Here is a 17,409-nt window from a genome sequence, read left to right on the forward strand (position 1 = left end):
AAGTATGGGCTGGGGTGGGGCTTGTGCTGCCATGGAGAGGAGAGGAGCCTTTCTGAGAGGAGGGCAGAGGGAAGGAGACCTGGAGACAGTAAACAATGGGGTCATGGGGAAGAGAGTGTCCTGGTTTCTTAACTCTGCAGAGGCTGGGCAGGGAGAGGGGACCAGGGACAGATGGGAACCTTGGTTAGCTGGAGCAAATGTGATGGCATATAGCAGCTGGCATCTCGGATCCTAGCTCCCTCTTCTCCTGAGTGCCAGCATCTGAGTCTTCTAGACTACCTAGAACATGGGACCAAATTCTGAGCCTCTGAGTTTGACGAGCGGTCTGGGATAGGGCTCAGGGGATTGAGTCACAGGGGTCTCCCTGAGCCAAGGACCCAGAGCTGTGGCCCTGTGTACAGGAGACTTTCCACAGAGGTCTCTGATCTGACCAGTGGGGAGTAGGGGTAGGGGTGGGAGTCACTTCTGCCACAGCTGGTTCCACCTCCCGTTTTCACCATGCTACCTTCTTGGTAACCCGCTCTGTGCTGAGTCGGGTTGTGCTGGGCCAACTAGCCTGGGAGGAGTGCGGCAGACCTCTTCCCAAGTGTTACAGCTCTTATGACAGAAGCGCTCAGACGACGGAATAGTTTCTGCACACCTTTAATAATAATCTATCGAGGCCAACCTGGTCTACAGAGTGAGTTCTAGGATAGCCAGGGCTATACAGAGAAAAATAAAAATAAACCCGTCTCAAAAAAAAAAATCTATGGGATTCTGGATAGGATTTATATACAGTTTTGGGGCTGATTCAGGATTTGACAGCAGGTACTTCTCATTGGCTTGGACTGAGAGCTTGGGGAAACCTTATTTGCATGTGGGAGGGCTTAGTGCTGCTCCTACCTTGACTGATAGCCATACACCTCCCCAGTGGGGGAGGAGCGGCGGCTGTGTGGGGGCTGTAGCTATGGCAGGAGCCAGGGGCCCAGGGGGCGTGACAGAACTTCCGTTCCCCACAGGCGGAAGCTGGCTACGGGGTCGCCAGGGTTCAAGGTCAGTGCTTGACCAGGGACCAGGCTGTCTGTGCACAGCTCACCTCCCGTGACACAGAGCCCATGGTGGGAAAGTTGAGGTGAGCTGCTCTCTCATGGCCCTGTCTCCTTCCTTCCCATCCATTCTGGCCTTCTCCCACAGACAATAATGAGGGTAGGTAGCAGACACCTCAACGACGAGGAAGATGTCAGTGGATGTGAGGTCTGTATCATCAGTGGGACCTGCAGTGACCAGTCTTCAGAGACCTGCCCAGTGGAGAGCAGAGGTATGTGTGCCAATGAGGAGCTGGGGTGGGATTATAGTCTGATACAACAGGTCCAGGGTCACACCATGGCTGGGGCAAGAGCTTCTCCCTGGCTAAGGAGGACTGAGGGAGATTCTGAGCACCCTCATATGCCTCTCTGAAGAGAAGTCGGTTTGCTCCTGCAAGACACGGGCAAGGCCAAAGCTTTGTCTTGTCTTTGCACACAGCCTCCTGCTTCTTCCTCCTGACTGGGACTCTGAGGAAGAGCACCCAAGGTGGCTGGTCCCTTACTTTGCCATTCCTGCTAGAGCTGGTCTCAGTGTGGCTGGACCGTTGGTCCTCTTGTCTGTGGTGCCAAGCAGAACTTTGTGCAAGGGCAAAAGTGGCCAGTTCACCCAGAAGCCCCTTGGTTACGTAGAAACACGAGAAATGTGGCCAAGTCAGAAACCAGTTTGTTCATTTAAATGAAGTCATCATTGTGGAATTGGACAGTGGCTTTCTTTCTTTCTTTTTTTTTGGGGGGGGGGATTTGTTTTTTTTTGTTTTTTTTTTTTTTTTTTTGAGACAGGGTTTTTCTGTAGCCCTGGCTGTCCTGGAACTTACCCTGTAGACCAGGCTGGCCTCGAACTCAGAAATCCGCCTGCCTCTGCCTCCCAGAGTGCTGGGATTACAGGTATGCGCCACCACCGCCCGGCGGGCAGTGGCTTTCTTAAGGAACTGAATGCCTTACCTCCTTCTCAGGAACCCAAATGTTACCGCCCAGCTTGCAGGAAGGAAGGTGTGACCCTAGCCCTGTGTCCAGTTGCTTTATGAATACATAGAAGATATGGGGCACTGCATGGTCCCTGTTGATGGCTGGTTTGGGGGAGACACTAGAGAAGGCCTGTCAGCAAGAAGCCTTTAGACTTTCCTTTGAATGTGTACTCTGACTCTTGTCCTCCACAGGATGCAGCACACGCTCACCACCATCCAAGAGGAAAGTACCCAGCCTGATTAGTTACTTTCAGGTACTGTCCCCTCCTCTTCTAGGGCTCTGAGCAGTTCTTTTAGCTTTCATCCTGTGGGTATTCTGAGGATCAAGAAATTTGCAATCTAGAAGTTAAGTAAAAATCTTCCTTTGTTCATTTTACCAAGTCGGAAAGGTTTGAGTTATTGGGCCCGTTTTATGTGTTTCTGATCAGTTCTTCACTTCTGTAATCAATATTGTGGTAGTTTGTGTATGCCAAGCTCAGGGAGTGGCACTATCTGGAGGTGTGGCCTTGTTAGAGTATGTGTGCCACTGTAGGCTTGGGCTTTTAAACCTACATCCTAGCTCCCTGGAAGCCAGTCTTCTGTTTGCCTTTGGAACAAGATGTTGAACTCTCAGCTCTTCCTGCACCATGCTTGCCTAGATGCTGACATGCTCCCACCTTGATGATAATGGACTGAACCTCTGAACCTGTAAGCCACCCCCAGTTACATATTGTCTTTATAAGAGTTGCCTTGGTCATGGTGTCTGTTTACAGCAGTAAAACCCTACCTAAGACAGAAGTTGGTACCAGGAGTGGGGTATTGCCGGGATAGACCTGACCATGCTTTTGTTTGGAGGAATGTGGATTTTAGGACTTTGGAAAGTAGTGGAATGCTCTAAGTGAGGCTGACTGAGCTATCCTAGTAGGAATGTGGAAGACTTTGTTGCTGAAGGTAATATGAACTGTGCAGACCTGGCCCAAGAGGTTCCAGTGGAGAAGAATTTCAGTATGTGGTCTAGAGATTGTGGTATTTTGGTGAAGAATGTGGCTGCTTTTTGCCCTCATCTGAAGAGTCTACCTGAGGCTAAGGTAAAGAGATTTATTCTAATTTCATTGACAAAGAATTCTCAGAAAAGCTCAGCAGAGACTTTGTTCTCTGGTTTAGTCTTATGAAGAATGTTTAATGAAAAGGAGCTGAGAAAAAAATATAAAATGTATGATTCAAGTAATAAATGGGCACCAGGAAGTGAAATGGAGCCGAATCCTGTGTTCAAGGAGAGAAACACATTAAGGGAGGGGTGAGTTCTGGGCAAGAGCCTCTCCCTCTAAGCTTATTGTTTATAACTTTGCAGTTGATAAAGACATAGCTATATCTAGGCATTATTATTAGTTGATTATTGTTTTCATTTGGATTTTTAATTAGAAATGAATTATAATTCAGAAATAGAGAGCATACTTGTGATCTGGATTGTGAGGCTGGAAGACACAGATCTGGATATTGAGGAACAGTGGCCCTCGAGCTTGAGTCCGCACACGATAGTACGCACCTTTAATGCTGGGAGACAACGTCAAAGTCTGAGTTCAAGACCAGCCTTGGACAGAGCAAGGTCTATGTGAAGGAAAGTTTAAATCCAGGTGTGGTGGTACATGCCTTTATCCCAGCAGTCAGGAGACAGAGTCATATAGATCTCTGAATTCAAGGTCAATCTACAGAACTAGTTTCAGGACAGACAAGCTGAGGCAGTAAAGGAGTTGAAAAACAAAAATCTGATGATAATGTAATAGAAAAAGAAATGTTCCAGCTCCAGTAAGCAGAAGAACTTGGCAACTTTGGCCTTGTACCTCTGGCTTGAAAGTCAAGAATAGAAGGGACTGCTGGGAGGTGGTGGTGCACGCCTTTTATCCCAGCACTTAGGAGGCAGAGGCAGCCGGATTTTTGAGTTCGAGGCCAGCCTTGTCTACAGAGTTAGTTCCAGGACAGCCAGGGCTACACAGAGAAACAAACAAACAAACACCCCCCCCCCCAAAAAAAAGAATAGAAGGGACTCCTGGGACAATGGATGCTGGTAGCTGGAGCTAAGAAATTAGCATTAAGAAGATACCAGCATCACTGAGGCGAAAAGTGTTTTCTGATAGCACAAAGAAACTGTGTTCCAAAGATAACCAAGGTTATACCTCATGCTTCAGCTGGACTTGGTAATGTATAAAAGTCAGACAGGTGGTGTTGGTTTTGAAGGCATGAAGGGGTCATGGAGAGCAGCTGAGAGACTTTGCACTGTGAGTAGACCTGTATCCTTGTCACACATGGTATGAATGGCAAAAACCCATCAGGTCCCCATCCTCCATCCCCCCTCCCCTCTCCCTTGCTAAGCAGCATTGTGTGTGTCTAATTTCTGTCACTTGCTGGTCACCTGGGTTTTGTCCTTCAGTCCCATCTTAATTTCATGATTCTGTCTTTAGCTGTTATTAAATCTTTTTAACATTTATGCACTGAAGTACTGTATTGGTAATACCTCACAGGGGATATAATTTCATTCCTGGAATTACAAAATGATAATTTCTGTACAGGGATGTGTAAGTGGACGTTAATCATTGCATTTTTGCTTCATATAGAGGGTAACTAATACCTTCCTGGCAGTGGAGATCATGGGGAGTTTTTCCCAAGGTGAGGCTTATCCATTGTACACTGGATGTGCTGAACCTTGTGATTTCTTCAAATGTGGGAAACTCCAGTGTATAAAAACAAACAAAAAACAAAGACAGTAACCTTACTACAAGACATAATATGTAGAAAAAAGATTGTAGAATTTTCTTCCTTTGCCATACTTGCCCCGGCCCCATTTCCAGATAGACTCTCACTCTGCATGTAGCTCTGAAGCCCTGGAACCCACTATGCAGCTCAGGCTGGCCTTGAACTCACAGAGATAGGGCTGATTCTGCCTCTGGGGTGGTGGGATTAAAGACATGCTCCACTATGCTCAGCTGCAGTGCACTTTTTATTTTTATTTATTTATTTTCAAATTGCTTTAAAAAAACATGTCTGTTGGTGTTTTACCTGGGTCTGTGGTTACATGCATGTAATACCTACAGAGGCCAGGAGAGGGAGCCATCTCTCCACCCCCCACTGTATACTTTTTGGTTTCTGGGAATTGAACTCAGGACTTCTGGATAAGCAGTCAGTGCTCCTTTTGTTTGTTTTGTTTTTTTGGATTTGGTTTTTTTGAGACAGGGTTTCTCTGTATATCCATGGCTGTCCTGGAACTCACTCTGTAGACCAAGCTGGCCTCGAACTCAGAAATCCTCCTGCCTCTGCCTCCCAGAGTGCTGGGATTACAGGTGTGCGCCACCACCGCCCAGCGCAGTCAGTGCTCTTAACTGCTGAGCCATCCCTCCAGCCCCACTGTACACTTTTTAATGCACGTATTTAACAGTCATGTCCTAGACAGCAAGATTTATAGAATGTCATGCCATAGTCTACAAAATTCAAATATGTTATGTACATGTAGCTTGTCATAAATAGTAATAATAATAATACTAACAATAACAACAATAAAAAATAGCGATGTAACTCATAAGACACACAGTGGTTTATTTAGATGCTTTAAAATTATTTTAGCATGAATAAAGCATAACTATAACAAACATCCTAACAGAAATAGCTTTAAAAAAAACCCCAAAATCAAAAACCAACAACCAAAAAACCCAGGGTCTCACCAATCGTCATGGCTGGTGTAGAGTTCTGTGTAGACCAGGCTGGCCTTGAGTTAATAGAGACCCTCCAGTCTCTGCCTTCCAAGCACTGGGATTAAAGGCCTGTGCCACCACCAGGAGAGACGGGAAGAATCTCATTGGTCGGCCATGTCTTTGCTCCCAGAGCTTTATAAACTGTTGCTGTCACTGGGACCTGGGTGATCTGCTTCTAGAGATCTGGGACCTGGGTGATCTGCTTCTAGAGATCTGGGACCTGGGTGATCTGCTTCTAGAGACCTGCTCATCCCCACTCTCTCCTTACTACAGTTTGGTCTCTCAAGTTCTTTTCATCTTCTTAGTTTGATATATTTTATCTGGCTCATTAGCAACCGCCGTTTCTGACTTAATTTCAGATGTTTGTTAGGCAAAATAATTTGAGCATCTTCCCGTTTCTGCCAGCACTTACACGACAGCAACAGATGAACGTAGTCACCAAGTGGTTCTGAAAACATAAATGCCTGCAACAGCTTGTTCAGCCCAAGCCTGTCTGTTTTTCTGACTCACAAGCTGGGATGGGGCTCCAGCCTCTGCAGGCAGTCTGCGGTGCCCAGCAGGAACCGGGCAGCACTCTCAACGGCAGCTGTGCTGGCTCCAAGTTCTTTTCCACAACAGAGAGACACTGGCATGAAGTCTCTTCATGTCTCAGCTTGCTGCTGCTGGAGATGCAGGGGCCTCAGGCCACACACCTGGTACCCCAGGCTGGCCTGTCGTTCTGTTGCCAGCATAGAAGGCCTGTTGACCATCCACAACTCCACTGCTTCACCCAGGGCCTGTGAATTCACTACTCTTGGCTTTGATGAACTTTCCAAGAACTGATTTAAACCTGAATCCCATAGGAAAGGGGGATATTTCACTCTTGCCTGAAGATGCTGCTGCTCTTCATTTTTTCCACAAATTCCAGGGCATGATGAAGCTTCTTTACCTACTCTGAACTTGATCGTGTCTTTAACGTCTTCTGGAGCTGGTGGCACAATTACTTGCTTGCTTGTTAAACTGCTATGCAAGTGAAGAAAAAAAAATAGAATCTTCTTTTAAGTGGACATTTAGTTATTTTTTATTCATTAGAAAAAGCAATTTTGGGGCTGGAGAGATGGCTCAGCAGTTAGGAGCACTGACTGTTCTTCAGAAGGTCCTGAGTTCAAATCCCAGCAACCACATGGTGGCTCACAACCATCCGTAATAAGATCTGTTGCCCTCTTTTGGAGTGTCTGAGGGCAGCTACAGTGTACTTACATATATAATAAATAAATCTTTAAAAAAAAAGAAAAGAAAAAGAAAAGGCAATTTTATTAGGGCTGAAGAGATTGCCCAGCAATTAGATTAAGAGCACTGGTTGCTCTTCCAGAGGACCTGGGTTCAATTCCCAGCACCCACATGGCAGCTTACAACCATCTGTAACTTTGTTCCACCCTTGTATGGACAAACATGCAGGCAAAATAGCAATGTACATGAAATACAAATAACTTATTAAATTCTCTGAATATATTCATAAAAATTTTATTTATCATTTATTTTTAATGTGATGAGTCTTTTGCCTGCAAGTGTAATCTGTGCACTGTGCCTGATGCCTTCAGAGGCCAGAAGAGGGTGTGGGATCCTCTGAAACTGGAGTGACAGAAAGTTGTTGTCTTTCTTGTGGGTGCTAAGAACTGAACCCTAGTTTTCTGGAAGAGCAGCCAGAGGGCAGCCAGTGCTCTCAATCACTGAACTGTCTCTCCAGCCTTGAAAATTCGCTTACTGAATATGGACGGAGAAGTCGCTGTCACTCTATTTGCTATGAAAGCATTCACACAATCAAGAATATTCTCTGGATCTGATGCACCAATTTCTATATAAAAATGAACTCCATTTGCTTTTTGCTCCAGTATCTTCCTGGGATCCATCAAAGGTCACAGGGGCAGACATAGTCTTTGTTTCAATTCTGGAGCAATGACTACAGCAGGAGGGACAGGTGTGACTGAAGGACAGGAATGAGTTCCCTCTCTGGGCTATCCAAGGAACTTCGGTGGCTTTGGCCAAAGGACTCTCAGTTACCTTTAGTGTGGTTCCTGTAGGTTTGGGGTCACTTCAGTTTTCCCTAATATCTCTGTGGGAAGACTGGCTGGCTCTGAGAGGAGAGACTTGACTCTAGGGTGGAGACATTCTGGAGAATGGGTCCTCTCTGTCCTTTAGATCTTCTAAGCCAGTGCGCTATGCTTCCCATAGTGGAAGAGGGTCCTATAAAGTCTTATTACAGCAAATAGAGGTGGGTGGAAGTATTGTAGGGACCCTTAGCGAGACATCCTTGTGTGTTTCAATGCCATTCATGTTCCTTAGTTGTATTGCTTGTGTGACTTTGTTACATTGGAAAGCTGTTTCCTTTTTGCAGGACCTCACAGAAGATGGAGATGAAGATAGGGATGGTTTGGTGGGGGACAGCAGTGTCTCTGGCACTCCAGTGACATCCAAACTCTTCTGTGAGACCAGGACACCCTCTAAAACCTCAGCAGTAAGTCCCCTCTTGCTGAGCCGAGGCCCTTCCCAGCACTCGTAAACCCATATAGAAAATGAGGCTAAGGTAATTCGGGAGGTCTTTATCCCACACCTGTGTTTAAATCTATAATTAAACCTTTAAAAACTTGTTTTACTCTTATTCACATGTCTCTGTGTGTATGTCACATGAGTGCCCATGCTCCAGGGGCCAGAAGAGGGCACGGGGCTCCTGGAGATGGAGTTACAGACAGGTGTGAGCCACCTGAGGAGGGTGCCTGGGACGGAACTCAAGTCCTCTGGAAGAGCAGTGAGGCCTTTCAACTGCTGAGCCATCACTCCAACCCCCAAATCTTTTTGTTAACTAGCTCCAGCTTGTTTCATTAAAAACAGCAAACAGGGCTGGAGAGATGGCTCAGTGGTTAAGAGCACTGACTGTTCTTCCGAAGGCCCTGAGTTCAAATCCCAGCAACCACATGGTGGCTCACAAACATCTGTAACAGCTACAGTGTACTTACATATAATAAATAAATAAATTAATTAAAAAAAAACAACAAACAAACAAAAAACAGCAAACAAATATGGCTACAGGATGAGGTGTGCCTCCCTTTCCTGAGTGTTAGGTGAGCCCCTAAGCCTGTGGCTTCACTCTGGGCCTGCCCCTGTTGGAACTATGTTGAAGAGGCAAGAGTTCCTATGGCTCAGTTCTGGTTCTCCTTGGAGCTAAGCTGAGAACCACTGGTGGTCATTGTGTTTTTCTCTGCTGTCTTGAGGCAGCCCCAGCAGATGAAACACTTTCTTGTATCTCCAGATGTACAAGATCCAGTTAACCAGGGCCCCTGCCCTCCCTGAGCTCAACTCTAGAGCCTCTAGAGGGTATAACCTGTCAGGCCGGGCCATCTTGTTCTGTCTCTGCCTTGGGGTCAATGACTACCAGCTCTTGTTCTTATAAAGCAGAAGGGTCCTGGTTTGCTTCTTCACTCTTGCTTGCGTGGGACCTGATGGAGGGAGGCTGCTTGGATGCATCCCCATCTACATCCCTTACTGCTTTGTTGGGATTCCACTCTTCTCTTCTGTCTGCAGTCCCTCTGTTGGCAAGCAGCCACGTCGGCAAGCACACCCAGGCTGTCCCCTGCCAGCCCTTATCCCACCATTGACCTCACAGATGAAGACGTGATACTCTGGAGCAGCAGTACCCCGTCGGTTGACAGGAGCCCGGACAGCCATCAGGAGGGCATGGGTACCACACAGGTGGGTGCAGAGAGCAGAGGTGGAGACAGCACTGAGTATCAGGTACCACAGAGATGGGATTTCTGCCTCAAGCCCCTGAATGCAGAGAACAGATAACAGCTGGGTAGCGATCAGCCTCTAAGATTAATGTCATTTTTTCATACATTACTGTATTAGTTTGGGTTCTCTAGAGTCACAGAACGTATGGGCAGTCTCTATATAGTTAGGGAATTTGTCGATGACTTACAGTCTATAGTCCAACTCTCCAACAATGGTCAGTAGCAGCTGTGGATGGAAGTCCAAGGATCTAGCAGTTGCTCAGCCCCACGAGGCAAGCAGGCAAGGAAGAGTGAGTCAATCTTCCTTCTTCCAATGTCCTTATATAGATCTCCAGCAGAGGGTGTGGCCCAGATTAAAGGGGTGTGCCTCCATGCCTTTAATCCCAGATGATTTTTGACTCGGGAGATCTCCTTGTCTTAATCTTCTGGAATTCATAGCCACTATGCTTCAAGATCTCCATGCCAAGATCCAGGTCAGAAACTTATATCTCTGAGCCTCCAGATTAGATGCGCCTTCCAATTCTAGATTGTAGTTTATTCCAGATATAGTCAAGTTGACAACCAGGAATAGCCACTACAATTACCATTCTACGTATTTTCCAAATTCAACATCATCCTTCTTTTGTCCTGCTCTGCTCCTGGACACTATCATGAACAGTGTTCTGTCTCTCTCTCTCTCTCCCCATGTGCACATGTGCACACATGTGTGCATGTACCGCTGGAAGCCAGAGGTTGACATCAGATGTGTTCCTCATTCCCTCATTCATTTTCCCACCTGTTGTTATTGTGTGTGTTTGTGTGCATGTGAGCATAGAGGTGTGCACACGCCACAGTGTGTGTAGAAGGCAGAGGACAGTCTCAAGTGCCACCCCAGGCTCCCACTGTGCTGTGGGACAGGGTCTCCTGTTTTCCACCTTGGGAGACAGACATTAGCCCTCAGGCTTTGAAGAGTTCTCTACCTTCCACTTGTCCTAGGCGTGCTGTGTTACAGACATGTGTTATTGTGTGTAGCTCTAAATGGGTTCTGACCCCAGCCCTTGTCCTTGGATGGCAAGCACTTTCTCCACTTATCTCCCTCTACCTTATTTTATTTTATTTGGTTTTTAGGATTTGGTTTTTTCGAGACAGGGTTTCTCTGTGTAGCCCTGGCTGTCCTGGAATTCACTCTGTAGACCAGGCTAGCCTTGAACTCAGAAATCTACCTGCCTCTGCCTCCCAGAGTGCTGGGATTACAGGCATTCACTTGTACCACCGCCCGGCTTTTTTATTTTTATTTCATGAAGAATTTAATTTATGCGTGTGGGTGTTTTGCTTGCATGTATATGTGTATACCGTGTACATACCATACGCCCTTAGAGGCCAAAAGAGGGTGTTAGATCCCTTAGAGCTGGGATCTCTCTCCAGCAATCCCAGTGATGAGTAACTATATGGGTACTGGGAATCGAACCTGGGTTTTCTGGAAGAACAACCTGTGCTCTGCACTACTAAACAATCTCTCTTCACCTTATTATTATTATTATTATTATTTTATTATTATTATTATTATTTTGGTTTTTTGGATTTTTTTTTTCGAGACAGGGTTTCTCTGTATAGCTCTGGCTGTCCTGGAACTCACTCTGTAGACCAGGCTGGCCTCGAACTCAGAAATCCGCCTGCCTCTGCCTCCCAGAGTGCTGGGATTACAGGCGTGCGCCATCACCACCCGGCTTCTTCACCTTATTTTTGAGACGACATCTCTCACTGGCTCAGAGTTCACCCATTGGGCTCCATTGGTTGTCCAGGAGGCTCCAGGATCCTTCAATCTGAGCCTTCCCAGTGTTGGGATTCCAGGCACATGCCAACACAGTTTTTGGTGTGGGTGCTGGGGACCCGTGTGGCAAACACTTCACTAATGGAGCCTTTGCCTCAGCCCCATGGACATCATGGTCTGAATATTGTTTTCCTTCTTTTTTTCTTTCCTTCCTTCCTTCCTTCCTTCCTTTTTTTTTTTTTTTTTTTTTTTTTTTGGTTTTTTGGATTTGGTTTTTTTCAAGACAGGGTTTCTCTGTATAGCCCTGGCTGTCCTGGAACTCACTCTGTAGATCAGGCTGGCCTCGAACTCAGAAATCCGCCTACCTCTGCCTCCCAGAGTGCTGGGATTACAGGCGTGCGCCACCACCGCCCTGCCCTTCCTTCCTTTCATCCTAGAACTCACTCTGTAAACCAGGCTGGCCTTGAACCCACAGAGATCTTCCTGCCTCTGCCTCTCAGTCCACCTCATCAGTTCAATGTTGTTTTCTTTTTTTAAAAAAACTATTTATTCGGTTTTTAAAAAAATGTTTATGAGTCCACTGTAGCTGTCTTCAGATACTCCAGAAGAGGGCATTGGATCCCATTACAGGTGGTTGTGAGCCACCATGTGGTTGCTGGAGATAGAACTCAGGAACTCCAGAAGAACAGTTAGTGCTCTTAACCGCTGAGCCAGCTCTCCAGCTCCCAGTGACCATTTTTAAAGGAAGTTGACTCTCCCTCCATGAGCTTCTGTCAATTCAGCTTCGGGTGGGGGTCTTCTCAGGTGGACCTGAGAAGCTGGCTGATCTGTGCACTTGGTGGAGACACAGCCGCTGTAAGTCCGTGAGTGTAAGCGAGCCTCCCATGTCCTGACTCTGGCTCTCTGCAGTTTTCCTCAGTGTGTTCACATTTTTCTCTCCTCTCTTCCTCAGTGGTCCCTGAGCCTGGTGGGGTGAGGTACTTGTCTCTGTGTACACTAGTAACTTATTTTTCCTGAACATTATTTTTCTTTTTTGGTTGATGCTGTGGGCGGATGCAGGGCTTCACATTAGGTTCATGTTGTATCACTGAGCTGCACTTCAAACAATAATAAATCCTATTGCCGGGCAGTGGTGGCACATGCCTTTAATCCCAGCACTTGGGAGGCAGAGGCAGGCGGATTTCTGAGTTCAAGGTCAGCCTGGTCTACAGAGTGAGTTCCAGGACAGCCAGGGCTATGCAGAGAAACCCTGTCTCAAACCAGAGAGAGAGAGAGAGAGAGAGAGAGAGAGAGAGAGAGAGAGAGAGAGAGAGAGAGAGAATAAATCCTTTTAAGACAGTACTAGGCTTCAGCCTAAATTTGAGGTCCTGGTTTTCTCATGAGTTGAGTTCCCTTGGGGCTGTTTCCATGCACACATGTTCAATTTTTCTTTTTCTTTCTCTCTTTTTAAAAAAAATATACATTTTTTTATAAATTAAAAAAAAAACAAAAATGCAACATTCTTAAAAATTTTTTTCCTGGTAATACAAATTCCTATGAAGTTTTTTCTACCATAAGAAATTAAAGAAACCATTAAATATTTAGAAAAATTCAACATCAAAAGCTTTAAATCTAATGTACATTGTAGCCCCTGAAAAAGCTACAAATTCTTTTAAAAAAGTATTTTCTCTACAAAGAATCTCACTGGAATCTCACTGGATACAGGCGGTGGTGGTGCAGGCCTGTAATCCCAGAACTCTGGGAGGCAGAGGCAGGCAGATTTCTGAGTTCAAGGCCAGCCTGGTCTACAGAGTGAGTTCCAGGATAGCCAGGGCTATACAGAGAAACCCTGTCTCGAAAAAACCAAATCCAAAAAAAAAAAAAAGAATCTCATCAGCTATACAAAAATCTGTACAGGTTTTATACTGAAGCTAATGTTGAGCTGCACTTGAATTTCACATTCTTAGCAAAATAATTTCCTGAGCACATATACTCCACAGCAAGAAAAGTAGCTTATCAAATCTGAGGAGAACCTTCCTGCAGTTGTACTGTGTGACCAGCAGAGGGAGGAAAAGGATCAGTGTTCCGGCCTGTGGGGACCACTGAAGCATCATTGTGTGCACAAAGACTTGAGGGCGTGGGAGAGGTACTGCTGGCCCTTGCTTTGCTCCAGTGAGACATAACGTGCTTGTTTCTAGACAGGGTCAGATGGCAAGACATAGTAGGAGGAGGGAGGATTATGGGAGGGGATTCCACTGTGCTATGATCCTGGTCGAAGACTAGATCTGTCTAGGGCCTACCCAGTACTCACTACTCATGTTGGCCAAAGCACTTCCTTGTCCCTATGGTGGCCACACCACAGAGTTTAGGCTCTGAACGTGAGTTAGTTATGGCTGTGTGAAAGCAAGCATTGCAGCCTGGGACATCCCATATATCCTGCGATTGTGAGAAGCAGCCCGAAACACCTTCCTTGTCTCTTCCTTCACTAGGAATCTCACCCCACAATTCATTTCTGCCTTGTCTTGGGACTTGGAGCAGGCGACCTAGCAGTCATGATCAGGACTCAGTCGTTGTGAGTAGTGAGAGCTCACATGGTGCCAGACGTGCCCTCAGAACCTATGCATGATGGGAACTCACACTCAGGAAGGGCGAAGAAACTACACAAAATACGTTAAAGCCATTATAAGACGGAGTCTCATGTCCATACTAATGACGTACGTTCACACGTGTATGCATGCATATGCCATGTGAACACACAGAGAATGTATCTTTTTTATTAACGTTTTTTAAAAGATTTATTTATTATATGTAAATAAACTGTAGCTGTCTTCAGACACTCCAAAGGAGGGTGTCAGATCTCATTACGGATGGTTGTGAGCCACCATGTGGTTGCTGGGATTTGAACTCAGGACCTCTGGAAGAGCAGTCAGTGCTCTTCACTGCTGAGCCATCTCTATAGCCCATAGAATATATCTGATTGTACCCATTCTGAGCTTCATTCTTTCTCTCACTTGGAGTGCAATGTGTCCTTGTTTGGGCTCCAGGATATGTGCTATGTGCTCTCACCCTCCCAACTCCCTCTTACCCTGCTTTTGGTACTGGCATCTGTGAACCAGCCCAGGAATACATAGGCTCTGGATGAATATGTGTGCCAGAGTGCACACTTATTCACTCACATGTGGGTAGACACTGGGGATATCTTTCTCATCTAGGTCTCGGCCGACAAACTGTTGGCCCTGGGGCTGTCCATCCAGTTCTTTAACCTGGCCGTCTTCTACAAGCTGGTTCCTTACAGGAAGGTTGTATTCCGCACTCTGGAGGTTACACAGGCGTAGGAATGAAGCCTTGACCCTAAGAGCTGGGAAGAAGGCAGAGCTGCTAAATGCTAGCTCACGCCATTGTGTTGCCAAGATTGGCTTGCTGAATCAAGGATACCATGGAGGCGGTGAATGCCTCCATAAGGGCCTGCTTGGGAGAGGAATTTGAGATGTGCCAAGGTCACTAGTGAGTTTCTGGTCCTGCCAGCTAGACTGGGAACGATGACTGCTGTCCTGTGAGGTGTTTCCTGGGGCAGTGATCCGGAGAGCTGCGCTTTCAGTTTCAAACGAGTGCCTTGTATTCAGTGCGTAGCAAGCAAGGATACAGTTAGCAAGCAGCAGAGAGTCACAGCCGGTAGACAGATAAATGTTTACACAGCAGGGGCTCACAACACCCAGCTGGAACAACTGGAGAAGCCCAGAGGGTGAGCAGGCAGAAGAAATGCCCTGAAATCACCAAAGACAAAGGACTAGGGAAGACTGGCTGACAGCATCAGGAAGCTGGACTTCTTGGTGAAAAGCTTTATGCAAAGTTTCAACTGTATGTGTGGGCTTCTGACTTTCCATGACTGCAGTCATCTCTACCCCACGGGATAAACAAGGGTACCCTCTGTTGGCAGTGGTTTTACTTCTGACTGTTCTCAAGGGCGCTATGTTTTTCATGCCTTCAGAAGCTTGCTCTTCTCCTTCCTTCCCCGGCAGTGTTAGGGGAGCAGCCTGCCCAGGACAGGGAGGCTTGGAAGATGCTTGAGAGACATGCGCTTGAGTCTGAGACAATGGAAGGCCTTTCATTTCTAAAGTCAGCTTTCAGTGACCCTAAGCAGCACATGACAATTGACCTAGTGTCGCATATGTCCCTGGGGCAGCAGCAGTACTGCAGAGTTGCTACCCAGAGGTGTTGGGCTCTCTTTCTTCAAGGCCTAGAGGAGGAACTGAGGCCAGTGGTCTCCTCCCTTAGTCTGTGGAAAGCTTATCTCCGCTAAGCCATGAGGCTTCCCACGACTCCCCTCCAACCCCTATCAGCCTGTCCCACTTGGCCAAGTGCCTAGTTAGACATGTAAATTGGCCTGGCCCTTAAAGTGAAGACTGCTCGACTCTATTCGCGTCTTCTTAGAGAAGGCTCAATGAGAAAGAAGTCTGTTGTCTGAGCCAAGCTACAGGAGGATAAGGTAAAACTGCTGGAGGCTCCTGTGTTTCAAGTAACAAAGCTGAGACGAAACCTTCTTTTCGGGGGAGAGCTGACCACTGTGATTCTACAGGGAAGAGGTTATATCTCTGGTGCCTGCCCCTATGGTCCATTGTTTCCTTAACCAATCCCCTCAAAAGCAGACCCCTGTGGCATAACACAGCTCAGGACAGCTGTCTAGCTCTGAAAGACACTACTGTTAGGGAATGCAGGCCCCAGCAGGGGGAATCCCTGGGTTTGTCCTGGCACATACCTCAATCGCCTGCTCCCATTCACGACAGAGTTTTCCTTTATTTGTGTCTTGGCAGAAAGCCAGGGTGCGAGCTGGCAAGACCTTCCCCAGCAGTGCTGAAGACTCACTGGAGGACCAGCTGAAGCCCATGCTGGAGTGGGCCCACGGGGGCTTCAAACCCACTGGGACGGAGGGCCTCAAACCCAGCAACAAGCAACCAGGTGGGAATGAACCCAGGGGACATGGCCTTTGACTTTTCTGTTCTCTTTGTTCTACCTTGCAATTTCTTGATATCTATAGTGCTCACTGGAGAAGAATCAAATCTCTTAAATTGATCTGAGTCACTCACCCCCTGTGTATTACCCCCAGGCTAGTATTGGGTGCACATCCAGCTTCCTATAGTCTTTGGACACCTGTTTTCCTTTTTATTTCCTTTTTTTTTTTTTGGATTTGGTTTTTTCGAGACAGGGTTTCTCTGTGTAGCCCTGGCTGTCCTGGAACTCACTCTGTAGACCAGGCTGGCCTCGAACTCAGAAATCCGCCTGCCTCTGCCTCCCAGAGTGCTGGGATTATAGGCGTGCGCCACCACCGCCCGGCTCCTTTTTATTTCTTAATATTAATGGCATTCACAAGCACTGACAAATGCCACCTTGTCATCAAATGCTCCTTACATTTTTGTTGTTTGAGACAACAGTCTCACTATGGAGGCATGTCTGGCTGTGTGCTGGAATTCTAAGAGTGTATCACTGCATAGGGCTTCCTCATGGCTTTTGATGGGTATCTAATTTTCTTTCTCAGTGTGTGTATGGGAAAGAGTCAGATTCAACCATGTCCACTATGATTCAATAGGTCCAATAAAAAGATAAATAAAAATTATTGAATGGGAGCCACAGAATATAATTTAATAATAGTTTCTAGTAGTTTAATTGTAGAGGATCAGGTGAAATTAATGTTAATCATAAATTTTGACCTAATATTTTTAAAATGTAGCATTTTCACATTTAGTCTCTCTCTCTCTATTGAGTCAGTTCACTTTTCTCTTACTGTCCTGAAAAATCATGCCATTAAGTAAAAGTTAAATAGAAATTGATTAATGAATACTTATTAACTCACTTCATAAATTGGCTAAGTAGATTCCAGGGTTTAAGCCAGTCCAAATTAACCAAATCAGTAGCATCACTTGACAATTTGATACTGTCCCTAGGTGTGAAGTCCTGTCCCTCCTGACGTTTCAAATGGTTAGGAACTCCATGCTACTGTTGGTCATTAGCAGATGTCACTCTATGTCACAGTATTGGCTTCTGCTCTGGGGTTCTCTACGCTCATCACAGTCCCCTGCTAAGGATGCAGCTGGATCCCGGGCAATGCATAGCCTTGTCCTAGGCCTGCCTTGTCTCTTAGTCCCTTCAGTCAAATCCGTCTGCTTCCCT

The 17,409-nt window shown here is 46.3% G+C and overlaps 1 protein-coding gene across 1 annotated transcript in view; it reads left to right on the forward strand.

The window, feature by feature from the left end:
• Positions 1–1,179: 1,179 nt before the first annotated feature.
• Positions 1,180–17,409, forward strand: part of LOC127684965 (DNA (cytosine-5)-methyltransferase 3C-like) — a 32,894-nt gene continuing 16,664 nt past the window's right edge. Inside the window, exons 1-6 of the mRNA XM_052181717.1 lie at positions 1,180–1,297; positions 2,222–2,283; positions 8,126–8,245; positions 9,310–9,477; positions 14,457–14,564; positions 16,056–16,200. Of these exons, the coding sequence (XP_052037677.1) occupies positions 1,180–1,297; positions 2,222–2,283; positions 8,126–8,245; positions 9,310–9,477; positions 14,457–14,564; positions 16,056–16,200 (721 nt within the window). The remainder of the gene's footprint in view (positions 1,298–2,221; positions 2,284–8,125; positions 8,246–9,309; positions 9,478–14,456; positions 14,565–16,055; positions 16,201–17,409) is intronic.

The sequence above is a fragment of the Apodemus sylvaticus genome, chromosome 5 (genome assembly GCF_947179515.1).
Source record: "Apodemus sylvaticus chromosome 5, mApoSyl1.1, whole genome shotgun sequence".
NCBI lineage: Eukaryota > Metazoa > Chordata > Mammalia > Rodentia > Muridae > Apodemus > Apodemus sylvaticus.